The sequence below is a fragment of the Babylonia areolata genome, chromosome 21 (assembly GCF_041734735.1).
Source record: "Babylonia areolata isolate BAREFJ2019XMU chromosome 21, ASM4173473v1, whole genome shotgun sequence".
Classification (NCBI taxonomy): domain Eukaryota; kingdom Metazoa; phylum Mollusca; class Gastropoda; order Neogastropoda; family Buccinidae; genus Babylonia; species Babylonia areolata.
In genome coordinates, this window is record NC_134896.1 from 29464848 (window position 1) to 29489850 (window position 25003).

At 38.8% G+C, this 25003-nt stretch overlaps 1 protein-coding gene across 1 annotated transcript in view; it reads left to right on the plus strand.

Moving 5' to 3' along the window:
• Positions 1-17391, plus strand: part of LOC143295733 (3-hydroxyanthranilate 3,4-dioxygenase-like) — a 20454-nt gene extending 3063 nt beyond the window's left edge. Inside the window, exons 3-10 of the mRNA XM_076607353.1 lie at positions 3124-3207; positions 4518-4624; positions 6309-6410; positions 8284-8327; positions 9922-10070; positions 10470-10538; positions 12228-12310; positions 13098-17391. Coding sequence (XP_076463468.1) covers positions 3124-3207; positions 4518-4624; positions 6309-6410; positions 8284-8327; positions 9922-10070; positions 10470-10538; positions 12228-12310; positions 13098-13182 — 723 coding nt within the window. The 3' untranslated portion in view covers positions 13183-17391. The remainder of the gene's footprint in view (positions 1-3123; positions 3208-4517; positions 4625-6308; positions 6411-8283; positions 8328-9921; positions 10071-10469; positions 10539-12227; positions 12311-13097) is intronic.
• The last annotated feature ends 7612 nt before the right edge of the window (positions 17392-25003 follow it).

Below are 25003 nucleotides of genomic sequence, written 5' to 3' on the forward strand. Positions count from 1 at the left end.
TAGTGAGGTATGAATCTTCAGTGTAGTATGTAAGTGTACTTAACAATGTTTAACCTGACAACAGTAAGTGTACTTAACAATGGTTCACCTAACAACAGTAAGTGTTCTTAACAATGGTTCACCTAACAACAGTAAATGTGTTAACAATGGTTCACCTAACAACAGTAGATGTACTTGACAATAGTTAACCTGACAACAGTAAGTATACTTAACAATGCACACAACAATACACACACACACACACACACACCAATCAAAAACAGTGAAAGAGTAAAAGACAATAAAAAATCAAAAAGGAAACAAGAAATGAAAAAGAAATTTTAAACACTCTAAAAAAAACTGTGTCAACGTGCTAGTTGTCCCTACTTTAGTCAACCTTGCTTGGGGTTGTCTAATTAAGTCGACATAATTCTGTAGCCCAACCTCATTTGTCATGGGCCCTTCGTCATTGAGCTCAACTCTTGTGTGATAAAATGCCAAGCCGGTGCAGGCCACCCAGGCTGAAACGCCTTGGCCAACAGAATGGTTCAGCGCTTGTAGCTTTTAGAGGCATTTGATTGGCTAAGAGCGGACCAGGCAAGACAGGTTGTCCTCTCACTGTTAGCTGCGCGAAATTTGGCCAAGCAGAGCAAACCGATAGGCCTAGTTTGCATCAGTTTGACATGGTAAGTATATGTATCACCAAACATGGAGTATAATACAAACTCCTCCTACCGGTGCAGGCCAGCCAGGCTGAAACTTCCTTTTCGTTTTCAAAGCCGGTGTGGTATCACTTTTGAACTGGAATGCATGAAACTCATTCAGATTTCACCATTTCAAGGAAAACTGCACATCAGTACACACGCACACACACACACACATATACACACATTGCAGTCTTTTCTTCCCATGGGAATTTATTTCTGTCTGATGAAGGGAGAATTTCCTACCTAGGAAAATACCGGTAACACTCCCACTTATTTTACCTGGCAGAACTAACATCATGGGAACAGTTTTTTTGCCTGCAGCCTTATTTCATCCATGTTTCAGTCACAGATAAGTGTGGGAAGGGTGTGTGAGGAGGAGCATACCTGCAGTCTCTTTTTCTGTTCACACATGAAGTGTACTAGCTGAAGAGGCTGATATGCTTTTGCCTGCTTGCGAGCCTTGCCAAGTGTGCAGTTTCTCGCCGCCTTGTCGTCTTTTAGGGGCTGTCAGAGAAGTGTGAAAAAACCGTCCTTGGGAAACAAAAAATCAATAACCCCAAACTTGAAAGTGAAAACTGACTGTCAAATACTGCTGAAATGGGCCCCACAGAGAAGAGGAAAGAACTAGCAAAAAAGAAGGAAGGAATTTTTGTTTAATGTCCCGTCACACATATCGGTGATTGAAGACATTTTGTAAAAGTATTTATGAATACATCTGAGTATTATCGGTTAGAAGGGGTGGGAGATGTGGATGAATGGAGGGTTTGGGGAAACTGGGCAAATGAGGGTAAAAATGTGGGTGAAATTTGAAAGAAAAACAAAACAAACAAGCAAACAAACAACAACAAAAAAAACCCTCTAAATACAAGCAAAAAAAAAAAAAAGATTTGTTACTGCATTGTATTGTATTGTATTTCTCTTTTTGTCACAACAGATTTCTCTGTTTGAAATTTGGGCTGCTGTCCCCAGGGAGATTGCATCGCTACACTACAGTGCCACCCATTTTTTGGTATTTTTGTCCTGCATGCAGTTTTATTTGTTTTTCCTATCGAAGCAGATTTTTCTACAGAATTTTGCCAGGAACAACCCTTTTGTTGCCTTGGGTTCTTTTACGTGCGCTAAGTGCATGCTGCACACGTGACCTCGGTTTATGGTCTCATCAGAATGACTAGCATCCAGACCACCACTCAAGGTCTAGTGGATGGGGAGAAAATATTGGTGGCTGAGCTGTGATTTGAACCAGCATGCTCAGATTCTCTCGCTGCCAAGGCGGACGTGTTACCTCTAGGCCATAACTCCACGACCACAGTGACAGGAATTCTAAAAGACAAAGAGAGGTACAGGCAGCACTGCAAATATGGTAGACAGGCTGATTGTTCACACAGGCAGATTAAAGCCTTCTTAATAAATTAAGCGGTGTTGATGATGTACCCCTGAACCGGCTTACCCATGCCAGATCATCCAACATAACCTGTCACTGGTCGAGTCACGGAGATAAAAGAAGAAGAGATTTCACATCAACTTGGAATTCATGACTGACAGTGCAGCGAGGGCTCACTCCCATCTCTTCAAGAAGCACCACAACGCAACGTGTAAAGCAGTAAAGCAGTAAGGGGGGAGGGACGGGGAGGGGGGGGGGGGGCAGGGAGGGGGGGGCAGGGAGGGGGGGGGGGGAGAGAAGGGCAGTTGACAGAGAACCGACAGATGCATGCATGGAAGCAATTTTGAGGTTCACAAAATGAAACAGTAAATACTTGTAAACCAGTCAAATAAATCTTATAACCAGATAATGTTTGATTGTAAACCAGTCAAATAAATCTTATAACCAGATAATGTTTGATTGTAAACCAATCAAATTAATCTTATAACCAGATAATGTTTGATTGTAAACCAATCAAATAAATCTTATAACCAGATAATGTTTGATTGTAAACCAATCAAATAAATCTTATTACCAGATAATGTTTGATTGTAAACCAATCAAATAAATCTTATAACCAGGTAATGTTTGATTGTAAACCAATCAAATTAATCTTATAACCAGATAATGTTTGATTGTAAACCAATCAAATATTATAACCAGATAATGTTTGATTGTAAACCAATCAAATTAATCTTATAACCAGATAATGTTTGATTGTAAACCAATCAATAAATCTGATAGATGAAAAAATGATAACCAGATGATACTCGACTTGCTTCATGATTGATTGATCATGTTTATGTGGGTGTGAATAAGCAGATGTAAGATTACATGCTACAGTGATGGATGTTGACAATGAATATCATTGTGTGTGTGTGTGTGCGTGCATGCGTGTGTGTGTGCATGTGTGATGTGTGTGTGATGTGTGTGTGTGTGTGTGTGATGTGCGTGTGATGTCTGTGTGTGTGTGTGTATGGTGTGTGTGTGTGTGTGTGTGTGTGTGTGTGTGAACAGCTGTTCTACATGCTGAAGGGAGACATGGTGCTCAAAGTGATAGAACAAGGCAAACACAGGGACCTTCCCATCAAGGAAGGAGAGGTGAGTCGCTCCACTCTCTTTCTTTTTGTTTTTTTGTTGTTGTTGTTGTTTTTTAGTCTTCTTTCTGTCCATTTATCTTTTCATGTTTATTCTCTCTTCCTTTCTTTTTCGTTTCCTGGATCCCACATTGTCGTAATCCAGTTTGCCAGTTGAATTCATCGGAAAAGCTGCCTTTTGTGTGTTTTTTGTTTGTTGCCTTATTGTCTGTGTTGTTTTGGTTACATCATTCCACATTGTTTGAATCCATTTTCCAGTTGAAGGCATCCATTAGGTTATCTGTTGTTGTTTGTTTGGGGGTTATTGTTTTTTTGTATTTTGTTTGTTGCCTTATTGTCTGTGCTGTAACATTATTCCACATTTTCTTGATCAAGTTTTTCATTTGAATGCATTATTTGATCTTTTTGTGTGCTTTTGTGTGTGTGTGTTTTTTTTGGTGTTTGTTTTTTTTTGGGGTTTTTTTTTCATCATTGTCTGTAGTTTGTTGATAACCATATTCATTTATGGCAGTTCACCCCCTCCCCTCCCACCATTCCCACTCTAACCCTGTACACCTGTTGCAGATATTGATGTTGTCATGTCCCTCTGTTTATTATTATAGTTGTGAAACTTTGGTTTTCTTCCAGAGCAAGTCATTATCTTTTATAGTCTTTTTTTTTCTCTTTTTTTTTAATGTATTTTCTGTATTCGTTTATTTTGTCATGTCATTTAATTAATTTTTTTTAATTTTTATGTTATTGTTTTACACAAACCTGTGATAGGTTCTCAAGGCCTGATCAACACCTTGTGTTTATAGGTATGTCAGGTATCTGATTTTTTGGTGTGTGGTTTTTTTCTTCATTTTTTTCAGCAGATGCGGTGTAGTGAAAATGGGTCTGACCACATGCTCTGATGCCTTCTTGAAACTGAAACTGAAACTGAAGAGTCTTATCATGAGATACAGAAATCCGGTCTTGCCTCTCTGTATGTTGTTGGTGTTGAATTTTGGTTTCGTTCAAGACAAGGTCATTTCCTTTCATAGTCTCTTTATCATTTTCGGTCCTTGGTTTGAGCAAATGAAAGTACAGTGAGAGATTTGACAGCTGATGTGAATGACTGGAACAGACTCTGCCGCGTCTTAAATTCTTTTCACGTTATTACTTGTTTCTTTCCTCTTTTTGCGGTGGTTGCTGTTGTACAGGTGATGCGCCTGAGTGTAGAGGAATATTGGAAATGTACAGGTGGTGTCCTTGATAGCAGAGAAAGTGGAGGGATGCGCAGGTGATAATATCCTGAAGTGTGTGTGTGTGGTGTGTATGTGTGTGTGTGTGCAGATCTTCCTGCTGCCGGCTTGCATCCCCCACTCCCCCCAGCGCAAGCCGAACACCCTTGGGCTGGTCATTGAGCGTGAGCGTGCCATGGAGGAAAAGGATGGGCTGAGGTTGGTGTCAGTGTGGTTGGTGTCAGTGACACTGTATGATTGGTGTCAGTGTGGTTGGTGTGAGTGATCTTGTGATTGGTGTCAGTGACACTGTATGATTGGTGTCATTGTGGTTGGTGTCAGCGTGGTTGGTGTGAGTGATCTTGTGATTGGTGTCAGTGACACTGTGTGGTTGGTGTCAGTGACACTGTATGATTGGTGTCAGTATAGTTAGTGTCAGTATGGTTGGTGTGAGTGATCTTGTGATTGGTGTCAGTGACGTTGTGTGGTTGGTGTCAGTGTGGTTGGTGTGAGTGATGTTGTGATTGGTGTCAGTGACACTGTATGATTGGTGTCATTGTGGTTGGTGTCAGCGTGGTTGGTGTGAGTGATCTTGTGATTGGTGTCAGTGACACTGTGTGGTTGGTGTCAGTGACACTGTGTGATTGGTGTCAGTGTAGTTAGTGTCAGTATGGTTGGTGTGAGTGATCTTGTGATTGGTGTCAGTGACGTTGTGTGGTTGGTGTCAGTGTGGTTGGTGTGAGTGATGTTGTGATTGGTGTCAGTGACACTGTGTGATTGTTGTCAGTGTGTCAGTGTAGTTGTTGTCAGTGACACTGTGATTGTTGTCAGTGTGGTTAGTGTGAGTGTGGTTGGTGTTAGTGATGTTGTGACTGGTGTCAGTGACACTGTGTGAATGTTGTCAGTGTGGCTAGTGTCAGTGTGGTTGGTGTCATTGATGTTGTATGATTGGCATCAGTGCGGCTGGTGTCAGTGACACTCTATGATTGGTGTCAGTGTGGTTGGTGTCAGTGTGGTTGGTGTGAGTGATGTTGTGATTGGTGTCAGTGACACTGTGTGATTGTTGTCAGTGTGTCAGTGTAGTAGTTGTCAGTGACACTGTGATTGGTGTCAGTGATGGTGTGTGACTGGTGTCAGTGTGGATGTAGTTGGTGTCAGTGATGTGTAATTGGTGTCAGTGTGGTTTATGTCAGTGACATTGTATGATTGATGTCAGCGTGGTTGGTGTCAGTGACACTGCACGTATGGTGTCAGTGTGATTGGTGTCAGTGGTGATGTATGATTGGTGTCAGTGACCTGTTTTGCCCACTCAGTGCCCATCATTAAGTTTAAAGTATGTGTGTGTCTTTTTGTTTGAGTGTGTGTAATTGTGCGTGTGTTGTATTTGTATAGTTTATTAAATATTCTTTTGTCACAGCAGATTTCTCTGTGTGAAATCTGGGCTGCTCTCCTCAGGGAGAGCACGTCTCTACAGCGCAGCACCATTCTTTTTTTCTTCTTCTTCTTTTTTTTTTTTTATCTGCCTGCAAAAGTGTATTTGTTTTCTTATCAAAGTGGATTTTTCTACAGGATTTTGCCACAGACAACCCAGTTGTTGCAGCAGATTTTTTATGTTGGGATGTGTATGCTTGTGTATCAGGTATTTGTATTTTGTATTTCTTTTTATCACAACAGATTTCTCTGTGTGAAATCCGGGCTGCTGTCCCCAGGGAGAGCGAGTCACTACATTACAGCGCCACCCATTTTTTTGTATTCTTTCCTGTGTGCAGTTTTATTTGTTGCGTTTGTTTGTTTCCTGCATGCAGTTTTATTTGTTTTCCCTTATCGATGGGTGTATGTACGTGTCCAGTCTGAGTGTTTCAACATGAGTTGTGTGTGTGTGTGTGTGTGTGTGTGTGTGCAGGTACTATGTGGAGAAGGATGGGAAACCAACATTGGAATCTCTGTTTGAGGAGTGGTTTCACTGTGAGGACTTGGGCACTCAACTGGCTCCTGTCATAAAGAAGTAAGACAAACAAAATAATATTATTATTATTATTATTGATACTTCTATAGTGCCTTAAGATAGATCATTGGTCAGAGACCAAACTCTAAGTACTTTACAAACACGGAATCACAATAGGCTGCCTAGCTGGGTAGAGCCAACTAAGAACTAGCTGAAGTAAGCGCTCATTGTTGGTTTCCTGCGTCATTCAGTTACCAACACCAATCTCAGCCCGTTCACTTTTCTTTCTTTGACACTTGTTACTTTGGGACATGTGTTTAACATGTCAGTTCATTTATGGCATACCTATTTCAGCAAAACAAACCGAGAGAAGAAAAATAAACAAAACAAAACAAAAACAATCAAACAAAGAATTGTATATGTTTTTTGAGTTAGCCTCAAACCCACATTGTTTACCTCGTGTGGCTGTGAAATACAGCTGCATGTTGATCGTCCAGGGATCTGTGGTCCTCTGAGAACGTGTGTTTGGCAGCAAGTATTTGTCCTGAGTGTTTGTCTCCAGGGACATGTGTCAGCATTTTATCCTGAAGTTTGTGGCCACTCTAGGACATGAAGGAGGCAATGTTTGTCATGAGTTTTGTGGTCTTTTAAGCAGGGCTTGTTTTGGGATTTGAACCCTTTAAGGATGTTGAGACAGTGTCCTATGATTATGGCCTTTCCAGGCAGTGTTTTAGAGGACAGACAGAGGACAGAGATGAGCAAGCAAAAGCCATGATGCAAGCACATGTTAGGGTGTCATTTTCTCTGGTATATATTGTGTTAATAACATTGCCATTATTGAAATAAAGCTGGTCATTTTCTTTAAAGCAGTCAGAATTATCAAATTACCATGTCTGTTTTGTCAAAACAGTTACTATCACTGCAGTTGGTTTTTTTGTCTATGTTATTGTGTGTTTGTGCTTGTGCATTTTTTTTCTGTGCAGCAAGTTATCTGACAGTAAACTGCTACTGTGTTGTTCACAGAAACAAAATATTCTTCTTGTAATTAGAAAGAACATAAGGCAGTACCAATAGAAATATACTATACTCTGATTATTATCAGAACTGTTCTGAACATTGACAGAAAGTTGATGGTGTTTGAAGAAAAGGGTTTTCATGACTTCACTAACAAACCAAAAAAGTATTGTTCAGGGCTGATTGTTTTGAGACTAATCAAGTAGCAAGAATGAATTCTCAAATTATTACTGGCGCATTGTTAACTGGGATTAAAGGGCTATGCCAGTCTGGAATAAAAGCTAATATTTTCACATTTCTTCTGTTATTGCTCCTGTGTGCACGTCAAATGATTGGTATCAGGACAGGCCCAGTGCCTCATTTTTTGAGGAAGTGTTTGGGTTTGTTCCAATGTAGCTGTCATTTACCAAAGTGCTAGCTGAATCGGCAGCATTTGTATTTGTATTTGTATTTCTTTTTATCACATCAGATTTCTCTGTTTGAAATTCGGGCTGCTCTTCCCAGGGAGAGCGCGTCGCTACACTACAGCGCCACCCATTTTTTTATATTTTTTCCTGCGTGTAGTTTTATTTGTTTTTCCTATTGAAGTGGATTTTTCTACAGAATTTTGCCAGGAACAACCCTTTTGTTGCCGTAGGTTCTTTTACGTGCGCTAAATGCATGCTGCACATGGGACCTCGGTTTATCGTCTCATCCGAATGACTAGCGGCCAGACCACCACTCAAGGTCTAGTGGAGGGGGAGAAAATATCGGCGGCTGAACCGTGATTCGAACCAGCGCGCTCAGATTCTCTCGCTTCCAAGGTGGACGCGTTACCTCTAGGCCATCACTCCATTAATTGACTTGGAGTTGTGTACCTTGTGAATGGAGAGAGTTACCACTTTTTACTATTTGTTGATCATTGTTGTCTGTGTTTCAGATATTTTGAATCTGAGCAGCACAAGACTGGAAAACCAATACCAGGTATGACCACCCAGCATTTTAATGATTGATGTGGATACACATATAGCACCTATCCTCAGTCACAGACCAAACTCTAAGTGCTATGCAAATACAAGAGTCGTTTTCACAAGAGGCTGCATACCTGGGTAGAGCCAGCTGAGAGCAACCTTTATGCACTCATAATTCATTTCCTGTGTCATTTTGTCAGGCTTCAGTCATTCATGCGCATGCATGTTTGCTTGCATGGCATGCGCATGTATATTTGTTACTTATGAGGGTAAAGCACAGTCTTAGTGTGTTCAGTTAGCTCTAAAATATGAGAAATCTGTTCTGCTTATCAGTTTATGAGTTTGTATATGTGCATATGTCTATTTTAACCAGCGGTGTCTGCAAATGACTTCAGAATTTCCCACAACCAAAGAGTCCGACATACATGTCCAAGGGATGTAAACAGTGTTCAGTCTGGAAGACAGGCAGGAACAAAGTAGGTTGTTTCCCTTCGTCAATGAATAATTGATGAAAATTGGACATGAGAGTTACGTCCTGTAGGTGTACAACAGTGCAAAAAAAAAAAGGAACATAAGTCTTTCGTCCCATGGCAGGCAACGGGTGAAATATACTCATTAAAAATCCTGTAATCCATGTCAGATGATGGAGGATTATGTCAGCATGCAGTGGGTTGTGGAAACAAGAACATACCCAGCATGCATACCCCCGAAAATGAAGTATGGCTGCATACATGGTGGGGTAAATGAACAAAATGGTCACGCACGTAAAATGTTACATGTTTGTCTGAGTGTGTATGTGTGCATGCCCGAAATCTGATTGAATGACACAGGAAACAAATGATGAGCACTCAGCGGCAGCCGTCAAGTCGGCTCTACCCAGGCAGGCAGCCTGTTGTGCAAATGACCCCGTATTTGTAAAGCGCTTAGAGCTTGGTCTCCGACCGAGGATAGGCGCTATATAAGTATCCATATCAATCAATCAATCAACCAAGAACATCTTTGGGTTGCACCTTCCCCAAAGTAGTGTTTGGGTATTTTAATGGCTGTGTAAACAAAAAAAAAAGGAACAGATAAATAGATAAAAAACGGAAAAAGGAAGGTTGTATGAATAAAGGTGACTTGTAAAGGGCAGCAGATGTGGGAGTTGCAACCCACAGAAGAAAAATAACTTATCATTTACAGATTTCAGATGTTGGCAATATTGATATCACTGTCAGCACCAAAATAAAGTTTGAAAGGGGCTTTTTCAGACTTTGTTGTTTTTTTTTCTTTTAAATTTTGCTTTTCTTTAGTTAAAAAAAAAAATCATTTCCTTTATTATATAAAATTTCATGTAATTTTATTTTATTTTAGCAGGTTTGCTTTGTGCTTAAGGATTTAAAAAAAAAACATATATTAAAGAATATAGTAATATTAGTTGATAGCCTACAATGTTTTTCTGTATGTTTGCAAGGAGAAGCATAAATGCTTACACATCAGCTGCAAAAATTTAGCATCATGACTTGTATGCTTCTGTTTTAAAGAGAAGGTTAGTTGTCCAGGGGACATTGGAGGGGGGGGGGGGGGATTTTTTTACTTGAAGGTTGAATGCTGGTGTGTTGTTGCAGGCACCATACCCAAGAAGCCTCCAGTCACTCCCAACTCCAAAATCGCCCTGGAGGATCCCTTTGATCTGCGGCGCTGGATCGCGGAGAATCGCACTCAGCTGGACACAGAGGGGTCCATTTCAGTCTTTGGTGACCCATATCAGTTCCAGGTCTGTTTCCCTGTCACTGATGAAGAAAAAAAATCACACAACACGCATGCAAACACACACACGCACACACACACACACACACACACACACACACACACACACACACACACGCATGCGCACACACATACACACACACACACACACACACATACAAAAAACAACAACAACAACAACAAAAACATAGTATGAATTAAAAACCCATCAGTGAAATGAAAGAAAGAGAATATGTCTGTTTATACAGTGAATATATTAAATAAGGAGAAACTCTTTGTCATTATTTATATGTGACAGAATAGTGACTGGATTGAAAAGTATGTGTGTGTCTCTGTGTGTGTCTGTGTGTTTGTTCTGTGTTCATTTTTGAAGAGAAAAAAAAACATTGTTGTTGTTGTGAACCAGGTGACAGTGTACGGGAAGGGGAAGAACACGGACAAGTGCGATAATGCCGAGACCTTCATTTGGCAAGTGGTGAGTTCCTGCCCTGGAGCTCTCCGGTCTCCTTCCCTTCCTTCCTCCCTTCCTCGGGACTGCTAGGGATACTTATATAGCTCCTACTCTCGGTCAGGGGCCAAGCTCCATGTGCTTTACAAATGCGGAGACGTTTGCAGCTTTACATTACAAATGTGGAGTCATTTGTATAACAGGCTGCATACATGTGTTGAGCTGACGGAGAGCTGCCTTTCCTGTGTTGTCCAGTCAGGCTTCAGAAACATGCATGCACACACATACACGCACACACACATGCACACACACACGCGCGCGCGCACACACACACACACATGTATATTAGAGTGCATTTTACTACAAAATTTTGCCTGGGACGACTGTTGTTGACGTTGGTTCTTTTACATTTGCTAAGTGTATGCTGCATATGGAACCTCGGTTTATTGTCTCATCTGAAGGACTGTAGTGTCCAGACCACCACTCAAGGTCTAATGGAGGGGTGCGGGGGGAAGGGGGGGAGAAAATTCTGGCAAGTGTGGGAATTGACCCCGTTCATTCAGATTCTCTGGCTTTTGTGTTACCACTTGGCCACCAGTCCACCTCTTCTTGCTTCCTTCATGCCCGGCCCTCTTCCATCCTTTTGGCACTGCCCCCCGCCCCCCACCCCTACATCTCAAAACCCCACCTCTGCTGCTTCCTCAACCATCCTGTCTTTTTTTCTGTCATTAACGTGGAGCACTCAGTTTATCCTGAAAGAACTGCATGCTGTAAATGCCATTCCTTTGTATTTTGAAAAAAAAAAGTTATTACCAAAAAGTATTAGTGTATTTTATTATTGTTATTACTATTTTTATAATTATTATACAAATTTTCTATCACTAATGTAGTGCACTGAGTTTCTATGAAATAATTGCACTCTACAAATGCCAATCTTTTTTTTTTCCAAATATTATAACTAAGTATTTAATTACACATACTTAGCCGATACAAATGTCAGTCCTTTTTTTTTTTTTTTCAAGTAATATAACTAAGTATTATAACTGTATGCAAAACTTCTGTCAGTTGCGTAGTGCGCCGAGTTTATCATGACAGAATTGCATGATGTAAATGCCAGTCTTTTTTATTTTTATTTTAATTTTTTTAAATACTATTGCTTCATGCACATTATGTAACCATCCTGAGACTTCCTGCCAAATGTCTCTTAAGCATAGGGGAGTCACTGTCACATTGGAAGTATTACTGCATTACACTTAAAAAAATAAAAGGGGGAAAAAAAACCAGAAACAGGAAGGAAAGGGTCACTTGAAAATGTCAGTTTGAATATGTCATGTGGAGTTGAAATGACGATCTCACAAACAGATGCCTGCATGAAGAATATTGCTTGAAAAGCCAGATCTGTTATTTTGGTCAGAAACTGTTGCAGTGCCCTTTCTTCTATATTCAGAAACAAGAGAACAGCGTAATAATGAATGAAATCTATCATCATTGGTGTTATTCTGAGGTGTATAATTGTTAAGATTTTTGTTATTGCTTTGGGATAGCATCATGATGTTCATTCAGAGTTTGTCAACTAGTTTTGTTCTGAACATGTGTGACATTGCTGTGTGTTGACACTCTGTGTGCGTGTTTGTGTGTGTGAATGTGTGTGTGTGTGAATGTGTGTGTGTGTGAATGTGTGTGCTTGGGGGGTGGTGGATGTGACCATGACAACAGGAGGGGAAGTCCGTGGTGACGGTGGAAGGGAGGGAGTACAGCCTGGAAGAGAACGATACACTGCTGGTGCGCGTAGGCCAAGAGTAAGTGGATTCTGTTTTTGTTTTTTGTTGTTGTTTTTTCTGCCCCATTGTCTGCACTGTTTAACTGGCATTACTCCCACACTGCTGGATCTGAGTCTCACACACATGCCCACACCCTGTCGCTTGTGCCAGTGATGGCAGTCCACAGGGAACTATCGGTGTTGGGCCACACACCAGAGGAGAACCTGCACCGCTCCTGAGTCACTTCACAGGTATTCAGTTGTGCCTGCTTTGATTTAACAAAGAGAGGACAACACCTACTAAGTCCTGTACTGATGTTAATAATTCCTTTGTTGTGAAGCCATACTGAGTGAGCGGAGACTGCAGGTGGACCATGCGTTTGTCTGGCACAGGTTTTAATGGTAGTTCATTGTGGAAGTACATTACCGATGTTGTTTGTGTGAATGTTTATCCTCACGCAATAGCTGCATTGCTCTTCCATTGATGTGTTGATTGTTGATACAGTTCAGATTGCAGGTATAAAACCAATGATAAATAATTCTGTCAGCGATGAGTGAACTGTGTATTGCAGGTAGAAACCCAAGGGGTGAAGAAGGGCTTCAACGCTGGTATGGTGTGCACATGTGTGTGTGTATGTGTGTGCATGTGCGCAAATGAATAAACTGTGTATTGCAAGTAGAAACCCAAGAGATAAAGGGCTCTAACACTGGTATGGAGTGTATTGTGTTTGTGTGTGTGAGTGTTTGGGTATGTCTGTGTGTGTGTGTGTGTTCGTGCACGCGCATGTGTGTGTTCATGCGAGTGCGTGTGTGTATGTGTGTTACAGGTACAAAGCGAAGAGACCAGAGGGCTCCGTTTCGCTGATCTGTTTCCAGGATCCCAGCCGCAAGTCTTTGATGGATGCCCAGTGAAAGAGGGCGGTGCTGTGGGGTGGTGTAGTCTGACAGATGACGCTTCCGCAGCTTGTTGATTGATGCCTGTTTGTTTGGGGCTGGGCAGAATTTTGCCAGGGACAACAGCCTTTTTCTTGCAGTGGGTTCTATTTTTTACGAACACTGCATACATGCTGCACGTGGTTTATCATCTTACTGAAATGACGTGTTCAGACCACCACTCAAGGTCTAGTAGAGGGGTGTTGGGGGGGATTTCTGGCGAGTGTGGGATTCAGTCCCGTTCCTTCAGATTCTCTCATTTCACTAGTGCATCTGTCTCTCAGGGTGGGTGGTGTGGACCACTGTCTAAAAATTGATGGATAGCTCATTGGCCAGGAAAACTGAAGCCAACTGGACGCCATATTGTTCCTCGTATCCAGCTGTCAGTCCGTTGAGAAGTTGTCTGCCAACTGGTGGTAGTTTCTGAACTGTAATCATGTATCTTCGATGAAATCATGTGATGCTTGCCCCCATGACATGCCAGATGTTGTGTCTTGATTGATATCTTCCAATGGTTTATTTACCAAAGTTATTACAGGAAAACAGTGCAGTGACACTTAGCGCAAACTTGCTGTGGAGGCACGCACAGGTATGTCAGCTTAACTAATGCCGCGAGCAAGTGAAAGTTTGCCATAAAGCCAGCTGAGCGCTCGGCTACATATATGAAGTTGCCTCTTCGCACTGTACTTACATGAGTAGCAAAATGGCTGATTGAACACTTCCGTTGGCTTCAGTCAGCAAAGGGTCTCAAAGAAGGCATGCGCTATCCATCTGTTTTTAGACCAATGGGTGTGGACAGTGCCCATGTTGTTTTCTGCTGGTGGTTAGGACATTGCATGGAGCAGTTGTCGTTTCCATGACTGGGGTTTTTTGTGTTTTGTTTTATAATCAGCATTTTGTATGTGATACAGCTTATGTTCATGCATCATTGTTATGATTTTTCTATGGATATTTCACATTTTTTGTGGTTTTATTTCATACTTTTTATTTATTTATTCATTTTTTAAAATCTTTTCAGTGCCATGCATTGTTCTTGCTTTTGTTGCCTATTTGCCATGTGATTTTTTGTTGTGGATGATGATGATGGTGATTGATGTTTTTTTTTCAAATTCTTTGAACACTTCTGTAACAAAGTGGCATTACCTATACATTTGTGAAAGGAAAATGAAGTTTGTCACAGTTTGAAGGTGTAGTTTAAAAAAAGAAAAAAGAAAGAAATACACTGGTTAGCAATGAGTGAATCATCAGAATCATATTCAGAATAGCTTCTTTTTTTTTTCTCATTAGAGAAATTAAATGTGAAAAAAAAAACGAATTTTAAAATGATTTCTGATTATGTGTAATAGACTGTTAGTAAAAGTAGCCAAACAACAAAAATATATATGCATATATTTCTGTACCTTGTGTACACACCGAGTCCTGATTGTAGTACAAAGGAATTCTGCGTGCATTCAGTCCAGCATTCTCCCAGTTTTTTTGAAACTGCAGTAGAAATGTTGTCTGTAAACTGTTTCCTTTTAGCTCGAAATGAAATAAGAATGAGGCAAGGAAAGTAAAAGATTAAACAACAGTAACGAGTGGCAGCTATATCCATTTACAGGCAAGTTGTGTGCCTTGTAAATGGAGAGAGTTGCCACTCTTTATTGTTGTTTCTTTTTATTCTAGTTTTTCAAGAGAAAAAAGAAATGAAAGATAAAGAGAATGAGTTGTTTGAAGGCTCAGCACACCATATACAGATTATATTGAAGAAGCACACCGGTGATCAAGGAACCCCCTTCCCCCTCCTCATTCTTTGGCCCCCACCCCTCTAACCCCTCTTCCCCCCCGCCTCATGTTGACCCTGTTCCATGCTTGACAGTTCTGACACTACTTCTCTCCTTGCTTGCCCTCTCTCCACACTCATGGGATAAAAAAGAAAAAAAAAAGAACATGTACATGTAAACTAATGACATTCCCCTGCCCACACACATGTATACACCCAACTCCTGTCCAGCCACACAAACACACGCTCTTATGCTCACGCACACACAAACACACCCACACCCACACCCTTCAACTACCACACTGGTCTGCGACACTTCCACTCACTTCATATTCACTTCTTAGACGATATCAAACACGTAAATTGTGACACATTTGGCATGCAGCACAAGTTGGTGGGGTTTTGTTGTTGTTTTTTAATCAACAGTCTGGTATGTTCTTTACAATCACCCATGTTGGTGGACTTGATGGCAGGTGGAATGTGTTAGATGTTGAAACCAACCTTGAAAAATGTGATAATTTACTGTATTTTACCCATTGGCCATACCATTTGTTTACAAAGAGACCAGAAATTGGCCAGCGTTTTGAAGTCTCCAGATTACTTTTTTATGCGCTGTCTACTTGAATTACTTATAATTATGTTTGTTGTTGTTTTTTTGTAACAGTATTTTCATATAATAAGAAAACGTTTTTTGACAGGTTTCTGAGTTATGGATGATTTTGTTAGAAAAACATAAAGCCTTTTTTCTCAGAAAAAAAATCGCTTTGCTTTGCTATGATTGTACTGTTTAGATTGATGTTTATTTGAATACTACTTATAATCATGTTTTGTTTTTTGTATTGGTGCATATTTTGTTAGAAAAACATAAAACCTTTTTTCTCAGAAAAAAAAATCGCTTTGCTTTGCTATATGATTGTACTGTTTTGAGTGATGTTTATTTGAATACTACTTGTAATCATGTTTTTTTGTTGTTTTTTTGTTTTTTGTATTGGTGCATTGTGATAAACAAAATTTACAGAATTTTGATTTCTTCTGCTTTGTTTTGAGGCAGTGATTTTTTTTCTTCAAAACATAATTCCAGCTGTTTAATTAAACACCCAAGCTGTCCGCATTGTGAGATTTTAATGGTTTTTTTTTTGTTTTTTTTTCAGTGTTCTGTTCATAATAATTGCAATTATTGTATTACTGTCATTTTTTAAATTTTATTTAACCCATGAAAATTTTTTATGATGGAAATATACATGGAATATTTGTGTGCATAATAATAAATGCAGCTTGTGCGTGAAACCCTAAATGTGGCAGCCTGGGACTGAAACAGAATGATTTACTGTAGAAAATGGACATTTATGCTTCTATGTTTTCCATTTGTGTTCTAATGTGTGAACATTGTGGGTTTTTCTCTCTGATAATATATGAAGAGAAAGGGGATCATGGCACTGACAGGAGCGTGTCTCATTTGCAAGATGAAGAAATAAAAAAGGTCTTTAGGAAGCACTTCAGCTGGTGACATGAAGGAGTTAGATATATTTAATTGAGAATTCACATGTCTACTGTGGTGGAAATTTTGACAAATCAGAGGGTGGAAATATTTTCCCCTCCTTTCAAGTTTAGAGGCTGGAATACAATGCAGGCAGCCAACAACCCTACCACCACTCCCCCTACACCACCTGTCGAAAGGGTGAGAGAAAGGGGCTCTTGCCTTGTGGTCACAAATTTGATTTTTTGGGGGCGTGTTGTTTATGCTTGAAATTTTCTGAATGATCATTTGAATGAAAATGAAATATATAACACTATGATTCTGATTAAAGGGAAAGATAGTGCGAGCACAAATTTGGGCTTTTAGTTTTGTTGTTAAATTTTATGAATGATTATTGAGATTCAAATTTGATTTGAAACTGTATGATTTTGATTAAAGGGTGAAGACAACAGCTTGATACTCCATCACTAGCATAGTGAGAGCACAAATTGAGTTTTCTAGGTTTGTTATTTTTGTTTTAAATTTTTTTAAATGATTATTTGCATCCAAACTTGCTTTAAAACTTCGTATGATTTTGATTAAAGGGGAAGATATCTGCTTGATGCTCCATCGTTCCTCCTCCTTTCCTGGTCATTTCACTTTACCGTTGATGTTAATGCATCACTTTTTAGATCAGTATGAACGGGCACGAACCTAACCTTCTCAACCCCAGTCTTTAATCTGACATTCGCATCATTATCATGGAAAATCAAAATTGTACACAAAATCATCAAATTTGTTTCTTCAGTTTTTATATGTTACAAAATCTGAAGCGAAGCATGTACTGGTATTGGCAGTAGTATAGACATATTTACCTGTTTGACTTTGTAATCAGATAATTGTATTTACTACTCAGCTGTTTTTTCACTGTAGTGTGGAAGAATTGAAATAAATTTTGTGAGAGAAGTCATCTTGTTGTGGTGTTGCCATAAACTCACAGACGGTGAAGATTTTTGTGTCTGTTGTCTTGATGTAATTGAAAGGCTGTAAAATGACTGGATTTTGACAAATTGAGTTCATGCATTGGAAAGCACAACAAGCAAAATGTGTACACTAAAATTAGAGACATGGATAAACAAAACTGCCAAACCCATAAACTGGTGTTGCCTTCATATTGGAAGCAGTCATTGCCAGCCCTTGGAGTGTGAACAGTTATTTGTGATTGTTGGTTGTCATCAGTACATCAATGAATGAACAGTGATGTTGTTGGTTGTCCAGTATATCAGTGAATGAACAGTGATAGTACATCAGTGAATGAACAGTGATCCTGTTGGTTGTCCAGTATATCAGTGAATGAACAGTGATCCTGTTGGTTGTCATCAGTAGATATATAAGTGAATGAACAGTGATCCTGTTGGTTGTCATCAGTATATCAGTGAATGAACAGTGATCCTGTTGGTTGTCATCAGTAGATATATAAGTGAATGAACAGTGATCCTGGTGGTTGTCATCAGTATATCAGTGGATGAACAGTAATCCTGTTGGTTATCATCAGTATATCAGTGCATGAACAAGGATCCTGTTGGTTGTCATCAGTATATATTTATTATATATATCAGTGAATGAACAGGAATCCTGTTCACTGTCATCAGTATATCAGTGAATGAACAGGGATCCTGTTGGCTGTCTTCAGTATATCAGTGAATGAAAAGGGATCCTGTTGGTTGTCTTCAGTTTATCAGTTAATGAACAGGGCTCCTGTTGGTTGTCATCAGTATATCAGTGGATAAACAGTGATACTGTTGGTTGTCATCATTATATCAGTGAATGAACAGGGATCCTGTTGGCTGTCATCAGTATATCAGTGAATGAACAGGGATCCTGTTGGCTGTCTTCAGTATATCAGTGAATGTGGAGGAGCTTCACCTTTTTTCTCTCTCTTTTTCTAATAGTATCCTGCCTCTGGCACCACTATAATTTTTTTTTTCTTTTTCATAACTCTGTTTTCAGGCTTATTCATTTCTTCCTTTCTCTCACAATGTAAGTTTTACTTTGTTGGTGTCCTGTGTCTGTTTTGTGCTAGTTTCACTGAGGCTACTGACGACATTTCTGTCATCCTTCACCTGCAAACAGAAGCTTCACTTTTGCCTTCAGTCAATACAGAAGGCATAGTTGGCCAAGAATTATGAAATGCATGTGTGACTTCATGTCTATTCAGGATTCAGCTTTGCCAGCTGTCTGTTCAATGCAGAAAAATAATATTTTTTATCCTCATTGATAAAAATATACTGCATTCATCTTTCAATGAAGAACAGGCCGTAAACATGCACAAAATTTAATAAAACCCCCAAAACGCACACAAACATGCTCAAAATTCAAAATTTAATAATACCCAAAACACAGACACAGACATGATAGCTTTCTCCTTTAGTGTTTTGGTCACTGTCTTGTTCACTTATTTTTTCTTACATAGAGAAAAACCCAGATAAGGACTGCAAAGTACACAGAGGAAAAATAACAAGAAGAGATAATCTTCACTACAAGAGAGACTGTGACAGCCACAAGTGTCTAATAACTAAAACTAATAAACAAAATATGGCACTGGTGAACCAGCATATAAATCATGACCAGTCATGTGCAAAGGATGTATCAAAGGAGAGGTATCAAAATGAACAGATGCCAATGCCCTGCATACGGCAAAGTTCAACATACCATTTTTTTTTCTTCAGAAAACAAAAAATAATATATATGGTGCTTTGTGCACATTTCTGGGGGGATCTGACATTAACAAGTGAAAAAGGAAAAGGTAAGACAATGACAAGATCTTACTAGCATCGTCATTAATTTAAACAAAAACAACAGGTCTTGTGGGTAGGTAATTCAGTCAAAAATTCAGGTCTCTCTCTCTCTCTCTCTATAAATATATATAATACAAAGAACTACTCACAGAACTATTTATTGTGTTCTGAAATCAATAAATAAATGAATATATGTTTAAAGGAAAAAGGTACAACTCTGGTTTCAGACTAGCTCTTCTACAGAAGAACCCAGAACCTGCTGATGATGTTGACACATTGGCTCTTTTAACCTTACAAATGACAGATTCTTTACTTGCTTAAAAAAAAAAAGAAAAAAAAATTGATTTGTCTGAATAACCCAGCAATTGCATGTTGTATGTTTTAATGTCTCAAATGTGATGCACAGATAAACATACTTTTTTGTAGCTTAAAAAAAGTTTGTTAAATAGCCCTTAATGACCACTGGGACAGTAAATTCATATCCACTGTGTCTTAGGCTTGGCATAGATACGTCATGGATAAAAGAATGTAATGTTAAAAACAAATAAAATCTAAATTGCAAATGCACTGCTTACACATACAATTTAAAAACATCCCCCACCAGACAACATACACACACACACACACACACAAAGAGAGTTACATGGACAATGCTAAAAGCAAATCAAGCCTGAAATTTTTCCAAATACACTGCTCACAGTCACGCATAACTTTTATACGGAACTTTTAACCTGCCCCCTCCCCCAACCACACACAGACCACCATAAAACCCATGAACTCACACACTATATATATAAATATAGAATAACCAGCCCATCAACTCTCTCCATTTGAACAATCCCCGCCTAGAATGTTCGATTTTCACCAGTTTCAGTTTCACACAACTCAGAACAGAAAATTTTGAAAGTTCTGAACCCATAGTTCAGTGCCGCAATGGTGTTATAATGTTATAACTTATAAGCTAACAGCAATGTTGCTGACCTTCAAACGCAACAAGGTAATCAAATCTGATTGCTTTTGTATGCAAATGACAGATCAATTTTTTACCCAAACATCTGCATTTGAATCCAGTCAAAGATGGCATTTCACATGAGTACTCCACACTTGAAAAGCAAAGAAGCTTTTTCTTAATTGTGTCAACAACTCAAGGTGTTACTTACCAATTTTTAATTAGACTTGTGTGTGTGTGTGTGTGTGTGTGTCTCTAACCCTCAGTCATCCACAGTGAAAGGAAGGGGAGAAAACTAGCATTACTGAGTGTGTAATAATATAGTTTCTACTCATATGGACTAAAATAGAAGCACTTACCATTTATTCTGCTTACTTTACAACTTCCAGATTAAAAAATAAATAAATAAACAAAAATGGGCACATCAGGCGATATTGCGGAAAGGGCAACTAGAACCATCTGAGTATTTTCTATCACTCTTCCCATGCAACAGAGGGAAAACAGGTACAGATCTGGCATGCAATTCAATAATTCAAAAGGGAAGCCCTCTGGAAGACATACAAGTAAATGTACCAGGAAGGTAAAAATGAACAGATGACAGGGGAGGGCGGGAGGTGGGGGGGAGTTAAAAAAAAAAGAAAAAAAAAAGAAGTTAAAAAACCTATCCCTGAAAAAAAAAATTTTCTAGCACAGAATTTCCAAAAGGCTAGGACACTTTCTTTTTCTATGCAAAAGGAGGATGTGTGTGTGTGTCCACACACGTGTATGCATGTGAGTGCATGTAAATATGTGTGTGTGTGTGCGGCTGGGTAGAGGGGTGGAACAAGGTCACATGTCAAAATAAAGTGAGATGACAATGGTACTAAAAGTAAGAATATGACAGAAAGATTCAGAAGGAAAAATGGAAAATCTTGCAAATGTCAGCTTGGCCATATTTTTAGCTTTGTCATGGATGTTCATTGACAACCATAAAATGAGTAATGTGCTGCAATATTCTAATTCCTACCAAGACATGGAACAAACTCCTCTATAGATCTGTACAAGAGGGTTACTGATTATCAGAACAAGCATCATGAAGCACAGTCAGGGAAATATACCAGCAAAACGGCAAATGTGGAGCACAGTCAGGGAAATATACCAGCAAAACGGCAAATGTGGAGCCAGTCAGGGAAATGCACCAGCTAAATGGACAAGGTTTTAAATGATTATAAAATTAATACTCATAAACCGGAAACTATCAATCAATATTCATAAACCGGAAACAATCAATCAATCAAATACATACTGCTGTAAATTCAATCAGATTAAGGCAGATTCATGCGTTATCAAACTGGATAAAGCTGACCGCTTTTATAACAAAGTTCAGCAAAGATGTTAAATGCATATATGTAAAGAAATTATTTTTGCAAACACGTAATATCTGAATAACAGAGTCTAAAATCACTTTTTACCAAACCTCTCGGAAAGTTAACTTAAATGTATTTCTGATAAATTCAAGATGTTATCTGTCATTGCAGAAGGTTTGCTGCGCAGTCCAATGGACATTTGTTATAGGTGTTGCTTTTCCATCCATTTTGCTGATGTTACTTTTTTTCCCCTCATTTAATATCACTTAAAGTGGAAAGACATTCAACTGAAGACTACCACAAGGCCCATACATAGTCTGCATGTGTATCTAATGTGAAGGGGGGCAGTATGATTATGTTTTGGTGAAAAAAGAAAGGACATTAGTGATGCTAGGAATAGGAGACATCAGGATTTAAATTTGACAAGTATCACAAACAACGTACAGTTTACGGATATTTACACAAAATCATATCAGCAGTAGACAGCCAACACTTCAAGTGCAGTCAAGATTAGATTTCTCAACATTTTACAAAAAGTGTAGAGAAAAAAGATTAAGAAAAGTTACCCTGTTGCAGATAACAGAAGAAACAAGAATCATAATACATTAATAGTATCTAATAATACACTTTTTTTCTTTTCTTTTTTTTTACACACAAATTGAACAGACATTTTTTCAAGATAACAGAAACAATAAGAATCATAAAACACACAAAAATTGAACAGCTATCATGAAGGTTAATTTGAACACTACTGACTGATGCTATTGCTAAACATAAACAAGGTGCCAAATACTATTCGTTACTCATTATTTAAAAAAAAAAAAAAAAAAAAAAATCCACATTGAAAGAGATGCAGTGGCAGAAATCAAAGTATGGTGTGGATGGTTGGGCAGAAAAAACAAAACAAAAAACAACAAAAAACAAAAACAAAAACAAAAAAAAACCGAAAGAAAATCACCAAAGCTGGACTGCACTGTTCAGCATTAATTCTACTATTTCTAGTTCAGAATCTGATGCCTTCCTTTGCTCATGTTTACAGCCAAATGATCAGTTTTACCTGCAGTTCCACCACCAATTCCAACTGCAGTTCCATGAAGAAGAAACAATACGAAGAAGAAAAAAAAAGGAAAAAAAGAAAAAGAAAAGAAGAAACAACTACAATACAACAACAAACAAGAAAGCAAGCCACAGCACAACACTACTGAATTCCACTTGGGAAGAATCATTCCTGATCCCATGACTACTGAACCTTGATGATAGGAGACCAGTGTGGCACCAGTGCTGAAGCGCAGTTATCACTTTTTCTGCACTTTTCAATGGTGTCCTTGATTTAGCTGAGCAAAAGTACTGCAGTGATGAGAGGAAGGAGCCCAATCAGAAAATGATGACTGACATCCTTACCTGTAAGCCCTGTCTTATCTCAGTGAGGTGACAGCCCTTCATGACCAGAAAACTCATCAGCAGCAGTAAAGGGGTTGATTGACAAAGGCGAGCAATAATTGAAAAATAAATAAAGAGAAGTGAATGACATACAAATATGCACGCCAATAAACAGATGACTAAGACTGGTGAAGTTGACTACCATCACGAATGATATGGAAACAAAAAGGAACAACATCAAAACAAACAAATAAAACAATCCAACTATTCATGAGTTACTGAGAAACATGTAACTGTACAGATTTCAATCATACTGACAAAAAAACAAACAACCATAATACAACATACATTAGACCATATGTCACATACACAATGAAAACAGTCATCTCAAATATCCAGTATAATGTGCACCATGTACATGCTCAAGGGCTTCCAGTATAAAACGAGATGAAAAACCTCACTGAAAAACAAGGGTTAAAAGAAGAGCGTAGGGGCATGCCCTCCATCCTTCCCCCACCACCACTTCCATCCTCTCTCGCAAACTTTCAGTCCCTCCCCCAACTCAGTGTTCTATCACAATATTCAATCATCCAGTCATGTAACTGATGTATGATTGCCCCCTTCAATAAGCGGCCTTGGCTTAATCTGTAATCATTTCGCTTTCACACTCGGACACTTCCCCTGAAAACATCAGAACAGATAGATCTACCTGTATACTGTAAGGTAAAAAACAACAACAACAACAACAACAACAAAAAACTCACCTTCTGAATCAGTAACATTATCTATCTTATCATGATTATCTATATCATAATTATTACTTCTTTTTTTAAAACTTTTTTTGTGTGTGTGTGATTGGCAAAACTCTTCAACAACTTCTATGCACACACACAGATCAAAATGTATACACTTCATCAGGCTCTTCCGAAACTTTTTGAACAGTTTGGAAAAGTTTGTCACTGGTTTGTATGTGGGCATTTTATCAAATTACCTGAATTGAAATAATCAAAGGCTGTCCCCCATCCCTCAGTATTCGAAATCATTTGATAAAAAGATCAACCATACTCATATTACTGAATACTCTGTGTGTGGGGGGGGTGGTGGGGGGGCGGGTGGGGGAGGGGGGGGGGTGGGGGGTCAGAAATTGGCATCAAGTGTTGTTGTTGTTTTTTACAGTGATCTGCTATGTATTTTCCAATCAATGTATCAAAAATTACTTAACAGAGATAGACAAGAACATTTGAGATCAGGTAATACCAAAATGCCAATTAAAAAAAAAAAGAGAAAAAAAGAAAAAGATAACATCAAAACAATGCACTTATATACCATAATTGTGAGTAGTGTGAGACCTTCCTCCAATGACAACCGAATTCATAATGCAAGTCATACAGAACATTATGAGATTAGCTGCTCATTCACTAAAATGACACAGATTGTCTTTCCTACTGACAATGGCATGAACATGATTAATTAATGATTACAAAGAATTAAATGCACTGGATGAACTGATCAACATTTTTCGTAATAAAATTACATAAACAACTTTGAGGCTTTAACAACATTTGGTGTAACCAGCACCTCTTTCATTAACAAATGCTCTATCAGTCACCATTCTTACACTATAGTGAGCAAATCTGACATACAATTTTTTTTTATAAATCAGTTCCACTCCCTGCAATGAATGACACAACACAATGACATTAGTGTCACTCAGTAACCTACTATGACAGATTAAGGTCAGATTAAATCATGATTTTTTTTTTTTAAACACTTGACCTCATATCCTATAGCAATGGAAAACGTATAATTTATAAGGAAAAAAAACAATAACTCAAGTCCCTTGATCTTGATAACAGCTGCACTTTAAGCTAATCTAGAGCAACAATACATGAGCTGATAGGAAGAGACTGGTAACTGACATGTCTGGCAGTGTGTCAATAATTCAGCAGATATGCATCACTTTGTCAATGTGTTTGTCTACCATATGCATGCATGTGTGTGTGTGTGTGTGTGTGTGTGTGTGTGTGTGTGTGTGTGTGTGAGTGTATGAGCATGAGTGCATTTTTGTGTGTATGTGAGAGAATGTGAGTAGTAATGTATGACGTGTGT